This window comes from Phoenix dactylifera, chromosome 15 (assembly GCF_051530095.1).
Source record: "Phoenix dactylifera cultivar Ajwa chromosome 15, Ajwa_hap1_PhDact_Kaust_v1.1, whole genome shotgun sequence".
In the NCBI taxonomy this organism is placed as follows: Eukaryota; Viridiplantae; Streptophyta; class Magnoliopsida; order Arecales; family Arecaceae; genus Phoenix; species Phoenix dactylifera.
In genome coordinates this window covers 5,448,552-5,476,059 of record NC_143204.1, presented here as the reverse complement: position 1 = coordinate 5,476,059, position 27,508 = coordinate 5,448,552, and the positions used below count along the sequence as shown (strand labels likewise).

General features: G+C 46.2%; 1 protein-coding gene across 1 annotated transcript; it reads left to right on the top strand.

The window, feature by feature from the left end:
- The first annotated feature begins 17,663 nt into the window (after positions 1–17,663).
- LOC103711620 (calcium-dependent protein kinase 20-like) lies at positions 17,664–27,508 on the top strand. Its single transcript, XM_008797850.6, has 8 exons — positions 17,664–18,919; positions 19,975–20,098; positions 20,343–20,486; positions 20,719–20,871; positions 21,293–21,408; positions 21,585–21,752; positions 26,469–26,699; positions 26,957–27,508. The coding sequence occupies exons 1-8, from the start codon at positions 18,413–18,415 to the stop codon at positions 27,110–27,112; spliced, it is 1,599 nt and encodes a 532-aa protein (XP_008796072.2). The 5' UTR covers positions 17,664–18,412; the 3' UTR covers positions 27,113–27,508.

Below are 27,508 nucleotides of genomic sequence, written 5' to 3'. Positions count from 1 at the left end.
CACTGCAGGCCCGTGCACCCGAAGGGAGGTATGAAAAGTATACTCCCCTCAATGCTCCTCGGGCTGAAATCCTCATGGAGATTGAGAGTCGGGATTGCATCCGGCTCCCACCTCCGAAGCCAGACACCAGAATCCGGCGTGATCTCCGGAAGTATTGCCGCTTCCACCGGGATCACGGCCATGATACCGAAGATTGTTATCAGCTCCGAAATGAGATCGAAGCACTCATTCGCCGAGGGGTGCTCGATCGGTTTGTGCAAGGCCGGCGTGAAGAGAAGAAGCCAGCCGAAGGAGCAGCACAGCCTGAAGGTTCAAATGCCAACAGGCCCATCGCCGGCGTCATCAACACTATCCGAGGCGGGACCTCGGCTGGGGAAGCCTCAGGGGAAGAAGCCTCCTCGAAGCGCCCGCGCACCTCTGAAGCCATCTCCTTCTCAGATGACGATCTAGAGGGAGTCGAAATTCCCCATGATGATGCCATGGTCATCTCCATGATCATAAATAAATTTAATGTAAAACGCATCCTGGTTGATAATGGAAGCTCGGCGAATGTTTTGTATTTTGGAGCTTATTGTAAAATGGGGATGACAAAAGAACAGCTACGGAGGATGAATGCTCCGCTAGTTGGATTCACTGGGGATTCAGTTCCAGTAGAGGGCGAGATCGACCTTCTGGTCACAGCCGGGCTCGCCCCACGTGAAAGTACCGTGGGTATGAGCTTCCTTGTAATACGCCTGCCCTCGGTTTACAACGCCATCCTCGGAAGGCCAGGACTCAACGCCCTCCGAGCAGTGGTCTCGACTCACCACCTGCTGATGCGATTCCCCACCAGCCAGGGAGTCGGTGAAGTCCGAAGGGACCAAATGGTGGCAAGGCGATGCTACCTAGCAACCCACGAGGCAAGACGACCAGCCGAGGTGCCTGCCCCAACGACTGACCAGCCCTCAACTGAAGTTATGAAGGCACGGGTCAACCCCCAGAAAGAGCGGGTAGAGCCTGGTGAGTTGTTAATTCAAGTTCCCTTACGAGAGAACTTTTCCGAGCTAACCGTGCAGGTCGGCTCTGGCCTTGGCGAACACGAGAGGAGTCGCCTCGTCAACTTTCTGTGGGACAATATGGATGTCTTCGCATGGTCGCCTGCAGACATGCCGGGGATAGATCCGGAGGTCATGGTCCACCGGCTTCAGGTGAAGCCGACCTGCAAGCCCGTGCGACAAAAGAAGCGAGGCGCCGCTCCTGAACGACAAACGAGCAGCAGCCGAGGAGGTCGGCAAGCTCCTTGAAGCCGGCTTCATCCGAGAGATATCCTACTCGGAATGGCTCGCCAATGTGGTCCTCGTCAAGAAAGCTAGCAGAAAGTGGCGTATGTGTGTGGACTACACCGACCTGATTAAAGTCTGCCCGAAGGATAGCTTTCCACTTCCCAGCATCGACCAGCTCGTGGACTCCACCTCGGGTCACGAGCTGTTGGCATTCATGGACGCCTTTTCCGGATACAACCAGATCCGCATGGCGCCAGAAGATGAGGAAAAGACAGCCTTCATCACCGACGGGGGAACCTACTGCTACAAAGTGATGCCGTTCGGCCTAAAAAATGCCGGGGCAACTTATCAAAGGCTGGTCAGCCGGATCTTCAAAGACCAAATAGGCCGAAATATGGAGGTCTACGTGGATGACATGCTGGTGAAAAGCAAGGCGACACAAGACCACATAGCCGACCTCAATGAAGCATTCTCCACACTCCAAAAGTACCAGATGAAGCTCAACCCAGCTAAATGTGCATTTGGGGTCACCTCCGGCAAATTCCTCGGCTTTGTCATTACACAACGAGGAATTGAGGCCAATCCAGAGAAGATCCGAGCCCTCCAAGGGATGACGCCTCCCAAGACGGTCAAGGAGGTACAGCGGCTCACGGGCCGAGTGGCGGCCCTCGGGAGATTTATTTCCCGTTCGGCCGAACGCTGCCTTCCATTTTTTGCAGCCCTCAAGAAGCCAAAGAACTTTTTGTGGTCGGACGGGTGCCAGCAATCTTTTGAGGAGCTCAAGCATCTCCTGGCTTCCCCTCCCCTGCTCACGAAGCCTCAACAGGGTGAGCTCCTCTACTTGTATCTAGCTGTCTCCCCTGTAGCAGTAAGCTCGGTCCTGGTCCGAGAGGAGGAGAAACTTCAGAAACCAGTGTATTACACCAGCCGGGTCTTAAGGGACGCTGAGACCCGATACTCCAAGCTTGAGAAGACCGCCTATGCTTTGGTCATCTCGGTTCGGAGGCTCTGACCCTACTTCCAAGCTCATACAGTGGCTGTGCTGACTGACCAGCCAGTCAAGCAGATCCTGCAGAGATCAGATCGTGCGGGTCGGATCACTAAATGGGCCATTGAGCTCGGAGAATTCGACATCGAGTACCGGCCCAGACCGGCGATCAAAGCACAAGCACTCGCAGACTTTATAGTCGAGTGCACCATACCGGATGAGGTCGAGCCTGAACCTGAGCCACCGCTGGAGCAGACCCCGAGTTTGACATGGACTCTACATGTCGATGGCTCTTCAAACTCGGGGGGTAGCGGAGCAGGATTTATTCTCACCAGCCCGGAGGGGGTGGTCGCCGAGCAGGCCCTGCGCCTCGAGTTTCCTGCTTCCAATAACATGGCGGAGTATGAAGCGCTTGTCGCCGGGCTTAAGCTAGCCAAAGAGCTAGGAGTGAAGGACTTGAAGGCCTTCAGTGATTCTCAGCTCGTCGTCAACCAAATTGTGGGCGACTTTGAAGCCAGAGACCCGACCATGCAGAAGTATCTCCAGAAGGTACGGGATCTCGCCTCGACCTTAGACTCTTTCCACATTCAACATATTGCCAGGTCGGAGAATCTCAGGGCCGACCAGCTATCAAAGCTGGCGTCCTCTCGCATGAGCGAGCTTCCCAAAGAGGCAGTACTAGAATATCTCCAAAAGCCCAGCACAGGCGAGCCCGAGCAGACCCTCTGCACCGAGCTCGAGCCAAGCTGGATGGATGAACTCATCAGCTATCTGCAAGACAAAACCCTCCCCGCTGATGAACGAGAGGCTCGCCGAATCAAGCGCCTCGCCACCCGGTACATACTATACAAGAAAAAGCTCTATCGGAGATCCTTCACCTCTCCCCTCCTCAGATGCCTTCGCCCAACAGAAGCTAATTATGCCCTGCGCGAAGTCCACAAAGGGATTTGTGGAAACCATCTGGGAGGGCGAGCATTGGCCCATAAAATTCTGCGCCAAGGATATTATTGGCCGACACTCCAGAAGGATGCTATGGATTTCGTCCAAAGATGTGACTGGTGCCAAAGGAACGCCAATGTTCAGCGCCGGCCCTCGGCTCCTTTGACTTCTATCAGCTCCCCTTGGCCCTTTGCCCAGTGGGGAATTGACATTCTAGGGCCATTTCCACTGGCCACCGGGCAAAGGAAGTTCCTGGTCGTCTCCATCGACTACTTCACAAAGTGGGTAGAAGCCGAGCCCCTCACCCGGATCACCGAGCAGAAGATGCGGGATTTCGTCTGGAAGTCCATCATTTGCAGATTCGGGCTTCCCCGCATCCTTATCTCTGACAACGGTCGCCAGTTCGACAACATCCATTTCAGAGAGTTCTGCTCCGAGCTTGGCATTGACCATCGCTTCACCTCGGTCGCGCACCCTCAAACAAACGGAGAAACCGAGGTAACAAATCGTACTATTTTGCAGGGTCTCAAAACCAGGCTCGACAAATCCAAAGGACAATGGGTCGAAGACCTACACAATGTCCTGTGGGCTTACCGGACTACGTTCCGCGTCCCCACCGGCGAGACTCCCTTCAACCTAACATATGGGACGGAGGCCGTCATTCCACTAGAGATTGGGCTCCCCTCTCCAAGAGTCGAGCACCACGATGCCAGCTCCAACTCTTCGCAGCTCAGAGGCAACCTCGACTTGATTGAGGAAACAAGGGAGGTCGCCCGAGTGCGTATGGCGAGGTACCAGCAAAAGACAGCTCAGTACTAGAACGCCAGGGTCAAAGTCAAATCTTTCAGACCAGGGGACCTTGTCCTAAGAAGAGCTGAAACCTCCCGACCAACTGAGCGAGGGAAGCTGGCCCCGAATTGGGAAGGACCATACCGAGTCACGCGCATTCGCCGACCCGAAACTTATCAATTGGAGTCTCTAGATGGGACTCCCATTCCGCGGAGCTGGAGCTCTAAAAATCTCCGCGTGTACCACCAGTAGAACCCTAAGGGGTTCCCCATTATTCAACCATGGAATTTCATTCTGTGAATTTCATTTCACAATAAACTGATGGTTTGCGAACCTATTCCGAGCTCACCAATTTTCCTGATTATCTCATGGCATCAGGTTTATTCTTCTTTCTTGACCACGGTTGGGATGCCCCGATGCCTCGCAATGATGGAGTACCTGCGTGGACTCCCTGAAGATGTCCGTGAGATTCGTGGTGCGCTCTCCATCAACCAACGAGCTCGGCTCATTCTTCTACCCTGGCCACAGTCAGGATGCCCCGAGACGTCGGGAGGCCCCGGTTACCGGGAAGCTCGAGACGTCGAGATATGAGTAGCGGTCCTCTCTGACCGGACGAGCTCGGCTCGTGCTCCATCGATTATTGAGTAGCGGTCCTCTCTGACCGGACGAGCTCGGCTCGTGCTCCATCGATTATTGAGTAGCGGTCCTCCCTGACCGGACGAGCTCAGCTCGTGCTCCATCTATTGAGTAGCGGTCCTCACTGACCGGACGAGCTCGGCTCGTGCTCCATCTATTGAGTAGCGGTCCTCTCTGACCGGACGAGCTCGGCTCGTGCTCCATCGATTATTGAGTAGCGGTCCTCCCTGACCGGACGAGCTCGGCTCGTGCTCCATCTACTGAGTAGCAGTCCTCTCTGACCGGACGAGCTCGGCTCGTGCTCCATCGACTATTGAGTAGCGGTCCTCTCTGACCGGACGAGCTTGGCTCGTGCTCCATCTATTGAGTAGCGGTCCTCTCTGACCGGACGAGCTCGGCTCGTGCTCCATCGATTATTGAGTAGCGGTCCTCCCTGACCGGACGAGCTCGGCTCGTGCTCCATCTACTGAGTAGCGGTCCTCTCTGACCGGACGAGCTCGGCTCGTGCTCCATCGACTATTGAGTAGCGGTCCTCTCTGACCGGACGAGCTCGGCTCATGCTCCTACCCCGACCTCGGCCGGGATGCCTCGAGACGTCGAGATGCCCCGGTTCATCGGGATGCCCCGATACGTTGGGATGTGGTCTTTATTGGCCAAACGAGCTCGGCTCGTTCTCTACCAGCTTCAGCCAACGAGCTCGGCTCGTTCTCCATCGCCGGATTTCTCTGCCGACGTCCCCAAAGAATGGAGTCCGAGCAGAGAAGCGTCTTTAGTCGCCTCGGCGCCAGGACGCACACGGTACAAGGTACCCATTTGCTTAATGTCTCTACATTAATGTCTATATTGTCTATTCTATTTTTGGATTTCTCTGCCGACGTCTCCAAAGAATGGAGTCCGAGCAGAGAAGCGTCTTTAGTCGCCTCGGCGCCAGGACGCACACGGTACAAGGTACCCATTTACTTAACGTTAATGTCTCTATATCTATTCTATTTTTGGATTTCTCTGCCGACGTCCCCAAAGAATGGAGTCCGAGCAGAGAAGCGTCTTTAGTCGCCTCGGCGCCAGGACGCACACGGTACAAGGTACCCATTTACTTAACGTTAATGTCTCTATATCTATTCTATTTTTGGATTTCTCTGTCGACGTCCCCAAAGAATGGAGTCCGAGCAGAGAAGCGTCTTTAGTCGCCTCGGCGCCAGGACGCACACGGTACAAGGTACCCATTTACTTAACGTTAATGTCTCTATATCTATTCTATTTTTGGATTTCTCTGCCGACGTTCCCAAAGAATGGAGTCCGAGCAGAGAAGCGTCTTTAGTCGCCTCGGCGCCAGGACGCACACGGTACAAGGTACCCATTTACTTAACGTTAATGTCTCTATCTATTCTATTTTTGGATTTCTCTGCCGACGTCCCCAAAGAATGAAGTCCGAGCAGAGAAGCGTTTTTAGTCGCCTAGGCGCAAGGACGCACACGGTACAAGGTACCCATTTATTTAATGTTTCTACATTATCTATTCTGTTCTTGGATTTTTCTCTGCCGATGTCCTCAAAGAACGGACACCGAGCAGAGGAGCGTCTTCAATCGCCTCGGCGAAGGAATGCTCATGACACCAGTACATTATTATACTAAGTCCGGTGAATTCCCGTCACGAGCTGACGAGCATTCGACCCATTCGTTGGAAACGAATCTGGTCCGCCCCGGCAACGCGAGGATCGAAGTTCACTAACTTCGCAAAAATTTTAAGTCCTAGAGACCGCCTTAGGGCTCGGTCGAATTCTGGACTGAGCTCGGAAAGACTCTCCGAGCCCAAATCCTTGGTATAAGCACAAGCGTTGCTATACCACTGGTTGAAGGACCGAGCAATGGAGCCCGGCAAGTCAAACTCAAACTCAAACCCTGTGGCGGGTAAAGCTCAGGCCCTAGAACCCATATCCTCGGAACCTAAAACGGATCCGAGCAGAGAAACTTGGACTACGATAGACGAGTTTCCAGAAAAAAAAAATGTATATTCATTTCAAAAAGGCCCGTAGGCTAAGTACAAAATTCGGGTTCGGCCCTTACAAGTACGGGAGGCCATCCCGACTTTACAAAACAAAACAAAATTACACTCTAAGGCCCGAGCCCGACCACTTCGGCTTCGGCAGTGTCGGGAGCAGCGGGCTCAGCAGTCAGGACCTCCTCGGCCTCGGCAGCGATGGGAGTAGCCTCGGGGGCGGCTTCGATCGCCTCGGCCTCCGGAGCATCCGCCTCCGCATCCGGCCTTTCGACCCCTGCTCCCGGTTGGAGCAAGTTCACGTCAAAATCCGGGAGGAGCCGCCGCAATTGATTGCGGAAATCCCGGAAGCCCTGGATCAGCCCATTCACGCCCTCCTCTTCCAGGAGGTCGCGGAACTCCTCCGACTCGCGAAAGAGCGCCACCGCGCTCTGAGCTTGCTCCCGAGCCTCGAGCTCCCGAGCCTCGTGGTAGGTAGCCTTCTTCTCGAGGGTTTTTATTTCCCACTCGAGCTCCGAATGTCGGAGACGGGCATTCCCCACCTCCTGCTCGCGGGAGGCCAGCGCCTGCTCGACTTCGGCCAATCGAGCCTCAGCAGCGCGCAGCTCGGACCTCGCCAACGCATGCGCGCCCTTTTCCTCATCGAGCTCAGCGGTAAGAGCTCGAATTCTTCCCTCGGATGCTCCGACCTTTTCTTGGAGCACCTGTCGTTCGGCCTCAGAGGCCTGGTACTTCGCTTCGGAGGCCTGGTACTTCACCTCGGCGGCCGTGTACCTCGTCTGGGCCTCGTCATACCCGCGCTGGCACCTCCGGGCCTTCTCCCGGTACTCTTGTACTAGGTGCATCAGCATCTCCATCTCGTGCAAATGCTGTAAAAGAGACGAAAAGAAAAACATAAGGCGCCACTAGTAGAAAATCTATACAAATTACACAGGTGGAGAATTTTACTTACCCGGACGGCGTTGCAGCGGGTAAAGTCCATGAAAGCATTGTAGCTCATGGACAGCATCGCGGCCCGGTCGGCCGGGAGCAGCGCGACCCGGAATATCTCAAGCGCTACTCGAGGGTTTTCGAGGGCTGAATCACCCTCGAACACCGACCAGGTGGGTGCAAGGGGCACCCGTTCCACCGAGCCCGATGGGCCCGAGAGGCCAGCATCGGCTGGCCTAGGCGGAGCCGACCCCGAGGCTCCCTGACTGCTCCCCGGCTCGGAGCTGGGGGGCTGGGGTCGCACGAGCGGCCGATCTGACCGCCGCACAACTATAGCGGGGCGTGCGAGCACGGGACCCGCGGAACTCCTCCCCTGGTCGGCAACTGAAGCGTCCTGCCGACCAGGAATCTGCGCTAAAGGCGCTGGGCATGGGGGCGCCACCGAGGCTCCTCTGGAGCCCGAGCCCCCGAAATCCGCGCCCTCCCTCCGACCAGCTTTGGGGCGCGCGGGCTGAGAAGGGCCCGCCTCGGAGTGAGCGGGGCGAGAAGGACCCGCCTCGGCCACCGCTGCCGCCGGGGGCGCTGAGGTCGCCGAGACCTTCTGTTTCTTCCTCGGCTCGGTGGGCTCGCCCGAGAGCTCGGCTGCCCTCTTTTGGAAGCGGGCGTAGAGGACTTCGCTTTTCGTCACCATCTTTGCGATATCTGCAAAGGCAAAAAGGATTAGAACATTAGAACAGTAAGGAAATAAATACACCTTGAAATTACTCTTACCATGGGGATGCGCCGAGCTCAAGCCCACGTTTACCAAAGCGTCCTCACATATGAGGCCGTTCAGTAAGATGCCGTCCCCGAGGCTGCGGATGGCGTCGAAGATCCCCTGCTCACGCGGAGAAAGTCTGGGGGGTTTGTTGATGGACTTGAGCTGAGCCGGTCCCCACCGGGGGTCAAACCCCCAGGACTGTGCAGAACCAAGGAAGAAGAATTTCTCATTCCAGCCATGAATGGATGAGGGGGCACCATGAAAAAGTGGCCGACCCACCCGAAGGGCGATGTACAGCCACTCTCCATCTCCCGGATTCGACTTAAAAATAAAAAGTCGCCGGAAGACGTTGATAGAAGTCGGAATCCCCTGCAGTAAACACAGGGATAGAAAACTGACCACCGTCCTCCAGGCGTTCGGAGTGAGTTGCGCCGGAACCAACTGGCACACCGTTAGCAACTCATTCACGAAGCCGTGGAGAGGAAATCGGAGGCCGGCCCAGAGCGATTCCAGATGCACTCCGATCCGGCCTACCGGAGGATCAGTTATCCGGTCCCTTCGCCTGGCGGGCTCCAAACGGAACCCGTGAAGAGGGAAGAACCACTCTTCGGTCATTTCGACCTCCAGGATGCTCATGGTAGACTCAACCTCACTAGGAAGAGAACCCATTGCAAGAGAAAAAGAAATCAAAAAAGAGGGGGGACCTGGGGAAGATGCCGGAAAGAAGGGACTTCGGTCTAAGGAAGACTGGAAGAATAGAAAGCTGGAAGCAGAAAACAATAGGAAGAGGACAGAGGGCCAGGGGAGAGTTTAAATAGACCTCCCCAACGGCCCGGATCAGCGAGAAAAACGCTGTATCCTGTTTAGATGACGACGCGTGTCGGTCCAAAAGACAGAACGACGCATTTAATTAGGACTAGCGCTTCGGACGCCGAAGCGCCCCATCGGATCGTGCGGCCCCATCATGAGCCCACGACGCGAGGACGCTTCGCAAAAAGCGTCCCAATAATGAGACTTTTCGGGAAGGAAGAGACGCCGCCTATTAAAGACACCTCGAAGCGCTTGATAATTCAAAATGCGCAATAAATTAGGATTTTCGGAATCCGTAATGACCCAACTAAAGCTACTTCCCACGCTCCAGCTGGTAGCCAACTGGAACTCGGAAGTCGGGGGGTAGTGTTGGGGGAAAAACCCCAAGTCATACCGTCACGGAGGCGCTCGGCCAAAGGGCGCCGGCCAGAAAGGCGCTCGGCCAAAGAGTGCCGACCGGAAAGGCGCTCGACCGAAGAGTGCCGACCAGCAGGGTGCTCGGCTAGAGAGCACCGACCAGAGAGAGCGCCAAGAAGAGGCGCCCAACCAAAATGACCAAGTAGGGATGCTCGGCCAGAAAGGCGCTCGACCGAAGAGTGCCGATCAGCAGGGTGCCCAGCTAGAGAACGCCGACCAGAGAAAGCGCTTGCCTAAAGAGCGCCGACCAGGAAACCAACCAAAGAGCACAAGTAAAGACGCTCGCCCAAAGGGCGCCGAGCAGAAGTACTATGAAGCAACCCCGCCACAGGGCGCCCCATTGGGCGACCAGCTCGGCTCGGCACCCCTGCCGAGCCGATTGCCTTGGACCAAATGTTCAACTTCCGTCTAACCCTCTAAGCCTGAGGGACCTGACAACTCCACTACAACCTGCCGCTATCTCCAGGCCATCAAGGCATAAGATCTCCGCAGGTATTCGGCACGACCTGCCATTAATGCATGAGACCCCCTCGAGTCTCCGATGCACTCAGTCATTTAATGAACACGGCTCAAGACGATCTCCGGATCACTGAACCGTCAGAGCGTATGGCTCTTCCTGACCGCCGGTTCATTCGGTAATAAATGCACTTACCATCCACGAACCCCAGGCCCACTACGGCCGGCGGTTCAACCACCCCAACAGGTCCGATCGACCGTGACAACTCCCTGGTTCCGGTCTGATTCGGCCTTATTTTCCACCACGCCATTAATGGGCCAAATCGTGCCCAATTATTACAAAACAGGACAAACCTCCTGTCACCTCCCAGGTAACAAAAATCCTCCTATAAAAGGAAACCTGGGGGGAAAAGAAAAGGAGGGAGAAAAAACCCGAAGCCCGAGAGAACCCTCCTAGACCGGGTGGAAAGAAGTGAACAACACAGACAATTGAGGAAACTGATCCTCTGGATCTTACCCAAATATTCTCTCTATCTTCTACACATACTCTCTTCCCTGCTCTCTCCACATATCTGCCCCCTCTGACTTAAGCATCGGAGGGCCGGCGCCGGGGAGCCCGGCCACCGGTTTTTCTTGCAGGACTTACGCCCCCAGGAGGACGCCACCTGCCGGCACGCCATCGACCACCGCTCCTGCGGCGGAGCTCCGCCCTACAGGAGAACGCCAGTAGCCGGCGCACAGTCATCCACCGTCCCTGCGGCGGAGCCCCTCCTTCCCCGGCTTCGCGGCGGCCCCCGAGTCCAATTTCCAGCAACAACAGACATAGTACGATTAGCATCGTATGATCGAATGTGCAACTTATTTATCATTATGCAATTATATGCATGACTTTTTTAGCATTTTGTGGCTACATATGATCCCTCTTACTCTGGTCCTTGCAAACAAGGCATGTTCAAGCTAAATGGTTGATTTACCGGTTTCAATGAGTCATATATATGTATATTAACAATATCAATATGTTAATCATGTTATAATTGTTGCCGCTAAGAATCAAGTATCAATTATTAAACACTAATTGCTAGATGCTATTGTTATTAATATTGCTATCATTATCATATATAACTCATATTATTTTGTTAAATATTTAGTATACTTATGTGCCTTACAAGGTTGTGTCTTGGCCACCCGCATACCCAACCTTTCAAAACATTGTTTATTAATTCGAACATCCATGAAAGAAGCTTTCTAGCTGAGTATCCTCCCTTTTTCCTTTATTTCTATAACGTCCACACCAAATTGCCAAAAGCAGCATATCATCCATGCCCGAGGTTTCTCGCCGTTTTCCATTTCTAAGTGACCCAAGCATACATCAATAATCTTGGCCATCCATTGATCAATGTTTTTTCTTTTTCCTTGTATAAAGTGCACCCACACAGCTCTGACAAGTTGATATCTACAAATTAAATGAAAACCTGATCACTGGTGTTATTACATAGAAATTGTTTTATCAATCTGTACTGCTTAATACTGTACTATCAGCACATGATATGACAGTTGTCTCATCTTTATTGGTAGACACAGATATATGATGCCAACATGTACCATACCAATAAGCCATCAGAACCATCTTCGATACCAGGGCAAACCTTGCTGCATAGAACTAGATCCATTCAACAGGTAGACTGGAACCCAATAAAAACAATTAAAATTAGTTAAGCTCGGGCCCCGGCCCAAGCCGGCCTTCGGCCAACTTCTCAAGCATAAGCTCCGTAGCTACTCAGGCTTCGGGCCGTATTTCAAGCTGGCCCTCAGTTTTTCTTTTTTTTTTTCTAATTTTAAGAAAAAAATATCAAAGATTAAATATTTGAAAGGCATTGATAAGACCCATGAATATGTCTTTATGGTTGTTCATGAGAAGTGCTAGCATGTAGAAGAGAGTTATTAATATATATCTTTTAGTTACAAAAATTGGATTCTTAAGACATAAATATATATTATATATTATATAAGATTTGGGTGGATTGGGCTGGGCTCGGATCGGGCCGGGCTGGGCTTGAACCGGGCCAATCTAAATTCAACCCCAGCCCGATTTTAACAAACAGACTCATATATCAAGCTCGGTCTAACCGGCTAGGGTCTAAAATTCTGGTCCAAGCCGTCTAAAATGCTTCCAGTTCAGGCAGGCCGGGTAGAACGCCATGAAGAGGTCTATATATAACACAAGCTAAAGGATGGCACTAATCCCCCTCTCTTCAAATGTTTAGCTGCAATAACCTTCCGCTTGACAGCTAACCAAGAAAAGTTTTTTAAGCTTTGATTGGAACAGCGGCTTCCCAAATATACTAGTATCTTGGGACCGCAACACCACGGAACTTTAAGAATCTAGGGAATGAACTCCCAGTAAAAATGTTTGGTGAAGACCAAATCCAAGAAATTTCACCGAGAATAAAAAATTCTTTTATATGATTCTTGATTACATCTATTTTCTGGAAAACTTAAATCTCACTGGACTGGCCCATACACGATAGCGAAAGTATATCTGCATGGTGCGGTAGTAATATGCAATACCAAGAACGGTACGTCTTTTTAAGTCAATGGGCATTATTTAAAACCATACCTTGAGTATCTGAGTCCAGAAGTCGAGGAGACACTTTTGACTGACCCTGTCTATTATGAGTGAATTAGAATTGTTTGGCTGAAGACATAAAACTTAATGCTCTTGGGAGGCAACCCAACATGTAAAGATTAATTTTTTTTAATAAATTACTAACATGCAGATTTAAGGGTATTTTTCCCAATCTTCAATTTATCCGGTCATATCAAGGTCCAATATCAGGTAATGTCTCCTCTGTCCTATTACTGAACATTGAAGACAATGTTGAATTTAGGTATGGGGGTGAGAATATTTTTGATTTTTCTACCTATTAAAAAAAGAGAGAAAATGGAGGATTTCAAATTTTTAATCTTTTTGGCTGTATAAACTAGGAATTGCTTTGACAATAGCTTTGAGTTAAGGAATATGATAACAGTTCTAGCATGAGTTTTCGTCCCACCTGTCTCCTGCTAACATGATAAAAGATGATTTAGCACCTACACGTAAGCACATGAATAATGGGGTATGTAAACTTACAACTAATATGAATATTTTTAATCTTTTAGATAATTTAAAGTTATGTGTGTGATGAACACCTTAAAAAAAAAAATTAAAAAAATGAGTTTATTTTAAGTCTTCTCACTGAGTAATCGGGCCTCTTATCCGGCAAGCAGCGAGTGTTCCTGTAAAAAGGTGATGATGACTAAGATTAAACTCTGAGTGACTAATTCAGCCTTGGAGCCTAATTGACTTGAGTTATTAAGCTTGTTAGGGTGTCTTTACACTTAGTGTCCGAGCCATCTGGATCGGAAGTTATTGGCCTAACACTCACTACATGGGTTAGCTAGAAAGCTTAATAAGGCTAGATATTGCACAAGTCATTCTTCTTAGCATTCAGTCTGATTAAAAGTTAAATATTAGGTGTTCATTACCATTTAACTCTAGAAAGTCTTGAAAATTAAAGTGATCATGTTGGAAATAAGTAAAAGCCACTCATTTATATGATACTATCTTGCACCTCACTACATTCTTGACTTGTTAGCAGATAGATAGGGTGTAATGGAACTTGAGTTAGAGTCTACTTAAATATGATAGCAATAAGTCTCTATTGTCCTTGCAATTCTAGGTTCATACAATAATACTTGTTCAAATTTTGAGTTAAACATTGGAAATCCCTGACTGATGAAGTTTGTGGATAACTTCACTGCAAACCGTCATGAGACAATACTCGTCCACTAGGGTAATCTAGGGGTTTAATGACTTTTGCATCTGCTAAATGCAACCGCGATACCTACAAAAGTGAGTTAGCATATTGCTTGAGGACCAGGAAAATTCAGGTTTGGGGGTGTGTTAAGTGCACATGTCTGTACATTTTAGCACTCTTTTGAACCTAATTTTCTAAAATTCTCCCGTATATAACTCTTAAAAAGATGTATTTCTTTATTTTGGTTTTTTTTATTGTAATTGAAAGTCCTTCCGGGTCAAGCCCACCTAAAACCTGGGTCACTTCCTATCTTTCCACTGTATCATCATGATTCATCCCTATTATTATGGACAGAAGTTCATCTCAACCAATTGCGATCAGGCGCATTTCGGCCATGGATCCTTTCTCTTTGTACCACTCTCACTTCATCACAAAAGTGAAGATTTTTTTAGCATCCAATTCCATGAACAATGGCGGAAATTACTGTTGATGGCTGAAATTACTGTTTATATGAACAGTGCTGCGTGATGAAACTATTCATATGAACAGTGTTGCGTGATGAAACTGTTCATATGAACAGTGTTGCGTGATGAAACTGTTTATATGAATAGTGTTGCGATACAGTAAAATCTGAAAAATTCTTTCACTATTCTTCTTCTTCCTCCCGCGCTCCCAAATTTTCCAACCTCAGCAGCAGCCACGGATCATCCTCCCGCGGATCAGCATCCAATGTTCCAGCTTCCTCCGCATCTCTTCCGCACATCCCATGCGTGCTCCAACTTCCGGATCAGCCTCCTCCCTTTCCGAATTAGCACCCATCCGTGATGGCTTCCTTCCGTCTCCACGCGCATCCTAGCTGCCTTCCGCATTAGTTTCTCCATGTGCAACCCATCCTTCCGTGCGATCCTCCGCATCCAGCACGCCTCAGATTCCTCCCAGATTCCAGCGTCCTCGTCTCAGCAGCTATCCGCTTTCACACCGAATCCACGTGTGATCCTCCACGTCCATTCCTTCCGCAATGCATGCCAAAGGTCCCGCGCCCACTGTCCACCTTCCGTGAGGAGTTCGTGTCCGTGATTCACCTCCTAGAAATTCGTCGCTAGCTGGAGAGCTCTGGCAATCTATAAGGGGCAGCTCTTTCGGCTGGGGGAGGGATCTCTCATTCAAAAAAATAACAGAGGGGGGAAGAATTGATTTTCTTGGGAGTTCCACCGAGAGAGAGAAACCAGCGAGATTGTTTTTTTTTTTACGTTTTATTTTGCAGAAGAAAAGAAGCATTAGGTTTCCAATCTTCATTTTACTTTTATAATTATCCTTTAATGCAATCCATCATTTTTTTTATGCAATTCGTGTTCTAAGTTTCAGTTTAATTTCTGCAATTTATTTTATGCATTTTGGAAATCTTATTTTAAGATAACTCTAAAATATTTTTCTTTGCTGTTCGATTTGCGATTTTTATTTACTTTCTGTCTCCAGAGTCGACTCCCACGTTGGGGAATCGACTCCCGCTTAGTACGAGTCGACCCATACTCTGCATCAGAATTTAATTGCAAAGCTTTCTTTCTTTTCTTTTTTTATTTTTGAATAGAAAACTACTTCTGGTTGGTTAGAGATTAATCGAATATCTTCAAAGATTTTTTTTAAAAAAAATATATATATTGTCATGAATCTTAATGGAGTTTCTATTTTTTATTTGTGTGCTCCAATCGCCTCCCTGTGGATCAACCTCCTCCAACCACTATTCATCGAGTAGAGGATGGTAAGAGTAGTATAAAAATCTTTGTTTGTTGGCTAAGACTTTTGACAACGACATACTTTTTAAGTCATTCTCAGATCTACCAAAAGAGAGCCAACACTTAGCTATTTTCCACTTGACTTCTCTTCTATACTCAAGTACCCAATCCCAAGTCTAGAATGAAAAATACAAAATAGAGAATCATAAACATATTTTTTTCTTTAAAAGTATACAATTAATATATTTATCATCGCATATGAAACTAATAAGAAAGAAATCAAAAGAATAAATAAATTTAAGGAACAATTTGGAATATTAAATTTCAGTAGATGGAAGGGAGGAGTAGGAAAGAGAATTAATTAGAGAGGGGATGTGGAGAAGAAAGGTTTTGGATCACATGCACCGGTTTAGCTCCCTGTTGTTAGGGTTGGTGGCAGCGTCGAGCACGGAGTACTTGGCGACGATGTGCTAAGATTGGGAGACGTAGGTAAATATAGGGTATGGATCATATAATAGGGCAACTCACCAACCTGCATCCAGTTAGGGCTGTCAACGGGCCGAGCTGCTCGGGCTCGGCTCGGTAAAAGCCCGGCTCGGGCTCGGCTCGTTAGTCAAACGAGCTCGAGCCCAAAATGAGGCCCGTTTAAATTCGAGCCCGAGCAGCTCACGAGCCCAAACGAGCCCAACCAATAACCCATTCCCATTTCCCTCCACCTGACCTGACCACCTCCTCTCTTTTTATTTTTTTTTTCTTCTCCTTCCTTCTGGGTTTTTCCAGAAGCTTCCCGCTGTCCCGCATAAAAATCCATTCCCTCCCCTGACTCCCCTCTCGCCTTCCTCCTCCGCCGACCGCCGCCGATGCCTCGCTGCCTCCTTCCGCCGCCTGGGAAAGAAGCACGCGAGGCCCCTCCCCCTCTTTCTTCTCCGTTTCTCCCCCTCCCTTTTCCTCTCTTTGCCGACTCCTCTATCGGCGAGACTGCGATAGAGGAGGGGATGAGAAGCTCTCCTCCACCGGCGAATCAGGGAAGGAGTCGAGGAGTCCCTCGCACGGGAGGGTCGGGCCACGGCCGGCGGCGCCCGCGGCTTCCTCGACCGTGCCTGCGGCCGACGCCCGTGCCGGCGGTGCAGGTGCTCGCGGCGGAAGCCGGCGGCCGCCGCACGCGATGAGGTGAGTCCCTTCTTCTCTCCTTTTTTTTTTCTTTTTTTCTTTCTTTCCTTCCTTCTTTCTTCTCTTCTTCTTCTTCTTCTTCTTCTTTTCTCTCTCTTCTTCGTTCTTCTCTCCGACGACGAACCATCGGGACTCGGAACCGAGCTCGGCTGCTCGTTCTCTCCGACGGGCGACGGAGATGGGGGCGGGGATGGGGATGGGGATGGCCGGATGGGGATGGGGCGGGCTCGGGCTCGCCGCTCGGGCTCTGGCTCGGGCTCGGGCTCGGGCAAACGAGCTTTACGAGCCCGAGCCCGAGCCGGGCTGTGCCACCCAAGCCCAAGCCCGAGCCCAATACAAGGCTCGGTACCGAGCCCGAGCCCGAGCCAGAAAATTAGTGAAACGAGCCGAGCCGAGCCTGCGGAGGCTCGGGCTCGGCTCGGCTCGTTAACAGCCCTACATCCAGTCCTTTGTTCTGGGAGACATAGCCGAAGAGGGTTTGGAAGAGACGGCCGATGGTAAGTTATGCAAATAGAAGGCTAAGTCGGGGAGGTCGAAGAGCATGAGGTCGATGCTGAAGAGATTGTAGCCACGGTTGAAATAGTCACAAGTAGCGTGTGTGAGGTAGGAGCTGACAAATATGGTTTGGGAGGTCTCAAGGTTGCTATTGCACCGGAGGAGGTGAAGGTGGAGAGGCTTAAAAAGATTTATTACTTTTAAAAAATAGTAAAAATATAGAATGTCACAAGTTCTTTGGGCAAATTTTATCTTCAATGCGAGTCTCCATATGTTATTTTACTCGTACAGAAATAAAAGCTAAAAACAACAACAATAGTAAATAGCCCATACAATGTCAACATTCGGTTTTACAACGCGAAATAGAAAATTAATAGGACATTGGATCACAGCGACCTAACGGCAAATGGCTAACACACAACAACAAAAAAAAGGGCTAACATGCCGTTATAGCTCCCAGTGCGGAGGAACCTTTACTTTAACACCGTCGGCCCAACGCCCACAAGGGGCATTTAAGAAAAACCCCAATTTTTGGATTCCTTGCAGGAAGATCGGAAACATGTTCTCCTTTACGACCAAAAAAGACCAAAAAAAAATTTTAGGAGAGAAAAACAAGTATTGAATACTGTTCTCCCCTTGTCGTTCTTTCTTTTTATTGTTTGTAAGAAATTCTTATTGATAGCGGGGGAGAGGGTGTGAAGCCTTTGGAGCCAGCTTTGGCCCTCTCCCCTCCCTCAACCATTGGCGCTTCAAACGCTATATCCTATTTCTTATTTACCCCAGCTCGTTCTCTTCTCCTCCGTGCCATTGTGAAGACTCCTGTTTTCTGTCTTCTCCAAGCCCTGCAACGTTCGAAAGCTCGGGCTTCTTTCCGCCCTTTGGCAGCCTTAAAAATCTTTCGTTATTCTCCCATTCCCCGAAAATTTCAAGTTTCTATCGTGAATTTAATCCCTTTAGCTGTATCTTTTGCAAAGATCTGGTTTTCACTTCCACCCTTGGCTCTTTACGCGGTTCTGCTTTTATTAGAAGGGCTCTCGAGGTCCGAAACCGAATCGGTTCTTGGTTTTTCGGGGCTTTTGGTTGGGATTTGTTGGAAAAATCTGATCTTGTGGGAAGTTTCTTGTTGGATCCGTCGGATTTCTTGCCAACGTGCCTGACTTTTGTGTCGTTTGGGCTCTGGGAGTCGGAAGACCTAGAAAAGATTGGATCTTGACTGCTTGTTCTCGGAAATTTTAATGGGGAATTGCTGCGCCGCGCCCGTTGATCCCTCGAAGAAGAAGGCGAGGAAGAAGAAGGACAAGAAGCCGAACCCGTTCTCCATAGATTACAACCGGGGTCCGTCCCAGGGTGGCAAGCTCGTCGTCCTCAAAGATCCCACCGGCCGGGACATCGAAAACCGGTACGAGCTCGGCCGTGAGCTGGGCAGGGGGGAGTTCGGCATCACCTATCTCTGCACCGATAAGGAGACAGGGGGGCTCTTTGCTTGCAAGTCCATCTCCAAGAAGAAGCTGAGGACCGCCGTGGACATCGAGGATGTGCGGCGGGAGGTGGAGATCATGAGGCATTTGCCGAGGCATCCCAATATCGTCAGCCTCAAGGACACCTACGAGGATGAGGACGCCATCCACCTCGTGATGGAATTGTGCGAGGGAGGGGAGCTGTTCGACCGGATTGTTGCGAGGGGGCACTATACTGAACGGGCCGCCGCGGTGGTCACCCGGACCATCGTCGAGGTCGTACAGGTGAAATCTTTCCCCTGGATATCTCTCTGTCATCACTGCATGTTTGCCATTGCTTTGTTGTTTTGGTAATGCTTTCAATGGTTATGTCGCGAATTGGATTCTCTTTGTTGTTTCTCAATGTTGATTTGGTGAAAGTTTGGGGACTCTTTTCTTTTGAATTCTAATAAACTTTCGTTGAACCCTCTGTTCAGTTATGATCTTGAACTTGGGGCAATCTTGGTTTGCCATTCAGATTTGTGTTAACTTTCTTGGTATGGTGTTATCTTGACTGACTAATGGCTTGGTACATGGAACCTTGGGGATCAATCCATTTTTTGCTGAAGATCAAATTTTTCTTTTTTGGCCACTTATGCTTCATAGAATCATTCTTTCTTACTTTATCTGATCGCTAGCTACAGTGGGAGATCATAATTTTTTGTTTAAACACCAAGTTTTTACTTTCTCCATGTTTCTTCATATGGATTCTGGTATTTGTGGTTACACTTCCTGGAATATTCAAACATTCCGAAAAGCTGATTTTTGTTGGTTTGTTTTTGGGACAACTCTCAAAAATCTGAGCTTGCATATGTGAAACATGTTTTTTTTTATAGATTCTTCATTTGCTTGTAAAGGTTGTTTTATTCTCATTTGTGCCTGTGGTTCTCAGACTTGGAATCTTGGTATTCTTCTATTTGCCATTGATTATTGACATTCTAGAATTTGTGCTTGTAATTTCTCGATGTGATTTTTGCTCTAATATTTAACACTACCTTTTCCAACTTTTATGTCTGCTTCAACCTTCCTAATGCTGCTGCTTTATTTTCCTTATATAGTATTGCCACAATGCTACCACCTCCATGCATCACCTTATAATGTCCTTTAATTGATGGTTGTGCAAGTGAAGGTCAGGCTATAACTTGGTCCCTGGAAAATCCTCTAAATTGTTTTCATTACTCTTTATTCTGTTCTGCCCTTGTCAAGTGTGTCATGTTGCTTCAAGTTGGATTTGGAAGTGGTTATGATTTCTTTTGATGTGAGTTAGAGAATGCAGTGAAACTTGTTTCATGCAATAACAGATGTGTCACAAGCATGGAGTGATGCACCGAGACCTCAAACCTGAGAATTTCTTGTTTGCTAACAAGAAGGAAACTGCCCCACTCAAGGCAATCGATTTTGGGTTGTCTGTATTTTTCAAACCTGGTATGTTGTACTCCTTATTGCTGTGAACAATGTCTTGATGCTAAGCTATTTTCATTAATTTTGTTTGTTATAAATCTTTAAATACTAAACTAATGATGCATAGGACTCACTTAATAGGCAAAAATCCATTGCACCTCACTTGTTAATCAATTATATATGCAGATTAAATTACCAGGAAGCATCATTATGTATAAGCACTATTACATTTGCCCATATTGTTGCTGAATTTCTCTTTCCTACACAGGTGAGTGCTTCAATGAGATTGTGGGAAGTCCTTATTACATGGCCCCAGAGGTTCTAAAGCGAAATTATGGCCCAGAAATAGATGTATGGAGTGCTGGGGTTATCCTATACATTCTTCTTTGTGGTGTACCTCCATTTTGGGCAGGTAATTTGCTTCTGTAACTCTGTTGATGAGCTTTTTGGTATGAAAATGCTTGTTGATCAGGCGACTATTTCTGGGTTTATCTGTAATAAATTCTTTTGATAACTCATATTCTGATTTTTAGAAATGAATAAATATATTACCGGTGCAAGGCTTGTATTATTTATACTTTAGTGTACAAAATTAGGGTGCAAGTGTCTAGTCTAATCATGTGTGGTTTAATGCCTTGATGCAGAAACTGAACAAGGTGTTGCTCAGGCAATTATCCATTCTGTGATAGACTTTAAAAGAGATCCATGGCCTAAAGTTTCCAATAATGCCAAAGACCTTGTAAGGCAGATGCTTGATCCAGATCCAAAGCGGCGGCTAACTGCTCAACAGGTGCTCGGTAATGTGCAGCTCCTGCCTGTTTTTTTTTTGTCTGATGACAGAATTAAACATGCATTTTCTATTCAAATAACATCTTTGTGCATATCACATTTGTTGTACTTCTCATAATTAACATTATAAGAATAAAGGTGCATAATGATTTGCCAAAAATATGAAGAAATATATATAGTTATTGTACGATCTCAAGAAACATTGGCTAATAGTGCTGGATTCAGTGCATAGATATTTCATTCTCTCCTATTACTAGATATTAGTTGTGGTGTGTTTTTGTTCTTTTTCAAAATATTACCTATGCTATTACAATTGTCCTTTTCATGTGGTTTAGATTTAGAGTATATATAAGTTACCTTTTGCCTAACTAGCTTTCAGAATATAGTTTGGGCATTCCTGAGACATCTCTCTTAAATTTTCCATTGCAGAACATCCTTGGTTGCAGAATGCTAAAAAGGCACCAAATGTTCCTTTAGGTGAAACTGTTCGTGCCAGACTCCAACAGTTCTCTGTAATGAACAAATTTAAAAAGAGAGCTCTAAGGGTAAGACCACATTGTGTATTTGTGGATTTTGGCTCTGGAAATACCTTAAGAAGGATCATACTTTGGTTTTGGGCTCTGTAACTCCATGGAATGCAAACTTTAGTCTTGCTGCTTTAATTTCTCCATGCTCATGGGGAACTAACCCAACTGATATTTTAGGAATTAAACCATTGCAGGTGGTAGCTGAACATTTATCTGTGGAGGAAGTAGCAGACATAAAGGAAATGTTTGAGAAGATGGACGTAAAGGGCAATGGGAGGATCACAATGGAAGAGTTGAAAAGTGGTTTTCATAGACTTGGGCACCAGATCGCAGATGCAGATGTTCAGATATTAATGGAAGCTGTAAGTGGCTGACCTTACAGCATTTCTAATTTTTCTTTGTAAGAAAATAAGCTCATGCCAAGTTTGAAATCAAGTTTTACTTGGGCCTTTACTCTCATGGGAACATAATATCACTGTAATCATCATTTCATCATTCATGATTGCTTGGCTCACCTAGGGGCGGCCCAATACATTTGGGGGCCTAAGGCGAACTCATTAAAAGAAGCCTTTTTATATTATGATTTAAATTATGAAATTTTTTTAATAAGTATAAAAATACTTTAAAATTTTATTCAAAAATAATTCGTGTAGCTTTTTGAGAAGCAAAATTACTAATTAAACTTTTATACTCAAGATCCATTAAAATACTATTTTCAATCGATAATATAGCTAATCCATTTAATCTTTCTTGTGATATAGTTGATCGCAAATAAGATTGTATCAACTTTAATTTTGAAAAACTTCATTCAGCAGAAGCAACTGTTACAAGTATTGTTAATAATATCTTATATGCAATGCATGCATTTGGAAAAGAATCTATTTTTTTTTATGAAACTTAAAATATCAATAGGGGTACTAGTTTTTGTTTGTAAAACTTCTTTTAAAACTTTTAACTTTGAAAACAGATCAATACCATCAATATCAAAATATTCACCATGCTTTAAAAAGTTTTCAATATTAAGATAACACTTTTTCAAATTATCTTCATTCAAAGATTTTAACTTTCTAAAATTAAACAAAAAACCAAAAACATTTTCATATATGGTAAATTGTTCAAACCTATTTTGAATTGAAGAAATAGCTTGATCTACTATATATAAAAAGTAATCAATTTTAAAAGATTCTTCAGCTGATCTTGTTGTCTCATCATTACTATTTTTATCAAAATATTTTTTTCTATTGATCACACGTTTTTCACAAAATGTAGGTTCTATTTCCATTTCATTTGCAATTTTTTTAGATGAATTCAAAGCATTCATGAATCCATTTTCCCTATAACTTTTCAAATAAGAAAGAAGATCTTTTAATTGATCTATAGCAACATCAATATGCATGTCTTTGGATTGTAAAATCTTACTAACTGAGTTAATAGCAAACAATATATCGTGCCAAATATTCATGCCCAATAAGAATTCAAAATTTTCAATCTCATATGTAGCTAAACATGTGGCTTCATTCTTTATTTTAGGATCTTCACTAATTTTTGCTAATTGAACTAAGGCATCTCTTATTTTAGAAGCTTGGTTTTTAATTGCTTTGACACTTTCAATACGACTTTCCCAACGTGTCTGTGACAAGGGTTTAAGAGTCAATATGGATATATTATTTTGTAAATTTTTTTAATCGTTTTGTAGAAGAAGAAAATAAGGTATAAATTCGTTGTATTACTCTAAAAAAAGATATAGCCTTAGGACATAAGTTAGCAATATCACATAATACTAAATTCAAGTTATGACATCCATATGGTGTGTAAAACGTTCTAGGATTTATATCTAATAATCTCCTTTGTACACCTTGATGTTTTTCTTTCATATTAGATCCGTTGTTATACCTTTGTCCTCTTATATCATTAACATCAAGTTTATGGTTTTCTATTATATTTATAAGTTCATTAAAAAGGCCCTTTTCAGAGGTATCATCTACTTCTAAAAATTCTAAAAAATATTGTTCTACTTTTACTAAACTTGTTGAAGTATCTACATATTTTAAAACTAGGGTCATTTGTTTCTGATGGCTTGCATCAGAAGTGCAATCAAGTATTACAGAAAAGTATTTTGCTTCTTTAATCTTTTTAATTATTATAGCTTTAATTTCAGATGCTAACATTTGAATCAATTCATTTTGAATATTATGACCTAAATAATGATTGTGAATTTCGCCATGTTAAATGCGTCGATGCATTACTGGATCAAATTGTGCAATCGTTTAAATAAAACTTAAAAAATTTTCGTTATTGCTTTGATAGATCTTTTCATTCTTTCCTCGAAATGCTAAATTATTTTTTGCAAGATTTTTTACGACAACAATAATTCTAAAAAGAACTTTTTTCCAAGGATCCTTCTCTTGGTTTATTTGTTCTTGGAAACTTTTATCAATTGTCTTATTTTTTAGCAATCTCACTTCTAAATCAATCCACCTATTCATGCTAATGATATGTTCATTAGTTGTTTCATGACTTTTAAGCTTGATACCTAGATTTTTCCAATCCCTACTTCCTTCATTGACTAATTGACTCGTGATAGGCTTTGAATCAAATAATTTACAACAAAAACAATATACTCTATCCAAATCATTCGAATATACTAACCATCTTCTATCATATTTTTCACCATTAGGTAACTTACGAATGTAATATATCGTAGAGAAGTGTCTATTGTTTTCATCCTTAGGAAAATGAAAATCATAATCTCTAATTGGACCTCTTTCCACTATTAGATCTCTAAATTTTGTATCAATCTTTTTCCATTGACCAGGATCATATAAATTTGTAGGAATAGAACTAGTTTCACAATCTTTTTTCTTATTTATCCTATCTCCATCTGATTCTTCATTGTACTCTTCATTAGATATTGTTTCACTAGCAATCTCATTTTTTAACTCTATTTTGGGTGCCTGTTCTGTTGCTAATGCCTGAGTTGAATTTGATGTGTTGTTTTGTTTGTTTGTAACAACAAATCTATCTAGAACTTCTTTTTGAGATTGAATGAGTTTATCGATTTTTTTTTTTGAGTTTTTCATAGCCACAGTCATATTTTCTATTAGACATTTTAATCTATAAATAATATTATCAAACTAGGCAATTAAAAAAACACAACAAATAAATCAAAATATAAAAAAGTTAAAAATGATAAAACTTGATTGTGTCAAGAAAAACAAACTCGGGTCTCGACAAGTAGTGCCGAACTTAATTGTGTCGAGAAGAGGCCGAATAGTGCCGAACTCGACGGTGAGAAGAGGCCAAACCGCCGAAGTCACAGCCAATCTATAATTGAACCAAAAAAAAATCAATTTTAGCGTCTCTAACTTGACAGTTGACTAAATAAAAATTAATTGGACCAAAAGATTAATTAATAAACTAACTCAGAAGCTAACAGAGGATTGAGAGGAGAGATGGTGGATTAGATATTTAGATTCTCACCGGTCACCTGCCTGGGATGAGGGATCAGTGGGAACTGAGAAGTGGGATGCAGGATGCTAACGGTCCAAACTTTAACGGAGGAGTGGAGGACGGTGGACTTTGGAGCGGACTCAGCGGAGCCGAGCTGTCGAGGAGGCCGAAGCGGCGGCGCTCGGAGCTCGGAGGAGCCGAGGACGACGAGGAGAGCTGGAGAGGACTCCTCTCAGAGGAGATCCGGTCGGTGGCTCGCCAGTCGCACTCGCCGGGTCTCTCAAAGGAGGAGCACGGTGGACTTTAGAGCGGTCTGAGCGGAGCTAAGGAGGCCAGAGCTCGGAGGTTGGAGGACGGGAGGAACCGAGGATGGCGACGTCGGCGAGGAGAGCTAGAGAGGAGATTTGGACTCGGGAGGCGGAGCAGGGGTGGTCCAAGAGATGGAGAGGAGATCCGGCCGGCAGTCAAAGAGCTGGAGAGAAGATCCGGCCGGCGGCTCGCCACTCGCGACTCGCCGGCTTCTTGCCTTCTTGGAGCCGGAGGAGGACTTTTGGGCTCTGAAACCCAAGCTGCCGAGCTGAAGAACTGAAGAAGCCGAGCTGCCGAGTCTGCCGAGAACCAGAGAAGGTTCAGCTATAAAAAAGAAAGCACCGGCAGGCGATAGAGAAGGGGGGAGAGAAGGGAGGAGCCGGGGAGGAAACGCCCGTTGCTTGTCATAGCCGTTGCCCGCTGCTTGTAGGCGCCCGGAGGAGGACTTTTGCGCTCTGAAACCCAAGCTGCCGAGCTGAAGAACTGAAGAAGCCGAGCTGCCGAGAACCGGAGAAGGTTCAGCTATAAAAAAGAAAGCACCGGCAGGCGACAGAGAAGGGGGGAGAGAAGGGAGGAGCCGGGGAGGAAATGCCCGTTGCTTGTCATAGCCGTTGCCCGCTGCTTGTAGGCGCCTAGCCTGTCTGTCGTCGGGGAGACGCTGAAGGGCCGAAGGGGACGCACTGTAGTCTATAGCGGCGTATGGGCGTAGCCCAGTAGCCGTCGCCCGTCGTCCACTGGCCAGTGGCCACTGCCCTCTCTGCCCAGCCCCCAGGCTATCAGGCTATCAGCTAGCTTTCAGCTTTTCACATCTTCATTAATTAAGCCAAAAAAAAAAAAAAACTGAGCCACGGGTGGGGGCCTTCCCTGGGCCGGGGGCCTTAGGCGCCTAAGGCTCGAGCCGGCCCTGGGCTCACCCAACTATGGTTGTTTAGCCTTTTAACTTGTGTTTCCAAGGGCCGTTTGAACAAGGCAATGATAGCGTACAATTAATTTTTCCACTGTTCTTGCGTGCTCCACAGTGTGATCCCATCTTCCTTGACATGTATCCATCATCTTTGTTTTTTTATGACACATTATACTGCACTAGTGCGGTATATACCTTACTGAGAAATTTATTTGTTGAATGAAGCATTCCTCTGTTTAGTTGGTTGTCCTATCTCTTAGATATGCCTGTAAATTTGGTTGGGATGAACGTATTTACATGGTGCATGAATCCACTTAATTGCCATCAGTACCTGCACACATTTCTCCATGACTTTAAAGCTGGTAATTATTTTCTGGCTTGTTTGTTTTAAGCTGATATGCCATGCTAATGACAGGCTGATGTTGATGGAAATGGTGCCTTGGACTACGGAGAATTTGTTGCTGTATCAATTCATGTGAAGAAGATGGGGAATGATGAGCACCTGTGCAAAGCCTTTTCCTACTTTGATCAGAACAATAGTGGATACATAGAAATTGAAGAACTCAGGAATGCCTTAGCTGATGACTTGGGTCCAAATCATGAGGAAGTCATTAATGCCATCATCTGTGATGTAGATACCGACAAGGTCAGTTTATATTGACCTTCATTATATCTATATACTATCTTATTTCTTTCTCCTATCTTTCCGCACTTAAAAGCAATAGAAGATTTGTATGCAAGCAAATGTAAGAAAATATATGTTAGCCTCTGACATAAAAAAATCAAAGAGTTCAAACAATTAGGTGTCAGTTATTCTTGTTACTGAAAAGATTGCATGACAAACAATAAAAGGAAAAAGGGGGAAAAAAATCAACTGATGGGTTGTTGGCCTTATGGTCTCAGGATGGGAGAATCAGTTATGAGGAGTTTGCAACAATGATGAAGGCGGGCACAGATTGGAGAAAGGCATCGAGGCAGTATTCACGGGAGCGGTTCAATAGCCTCAGCTTGAAGCTGATGATGGATGGATCTTTGCAGCTGACAAGTGAGGGTAGATGAATATGGAGAAGATTTATACTCTTGGATTCCAAAGTGGGAGTCCTTTTTGTTGATCTTGCAATATTCTTTATAGATTTCTTTTTTCCCCTCTTAATTGAGGACACTAAGTCTTCTCAACATGTTCTTGTTTCTTGTTTTCAAGTCAGCAGGGGGATGGGTAAAGGTTTATGTTTCACCAGATGTATGGAACAAAAAGGGGAGGTCACTGGGGCTTATAGTTGTAAACATATGTGTAGTATCAACAATTTAACGCACTGGGTTCAGTGTTGCAATTTGGACGACATGGATGCTACTTGGAGATTTAGGTCTCATGCCTTGAAATTGTTTCAGTATATTATCCCACTATTGTAATGCTTTTTCAATCTGAGCAAGCTATTCCAGTTTTAATTCCTGTTA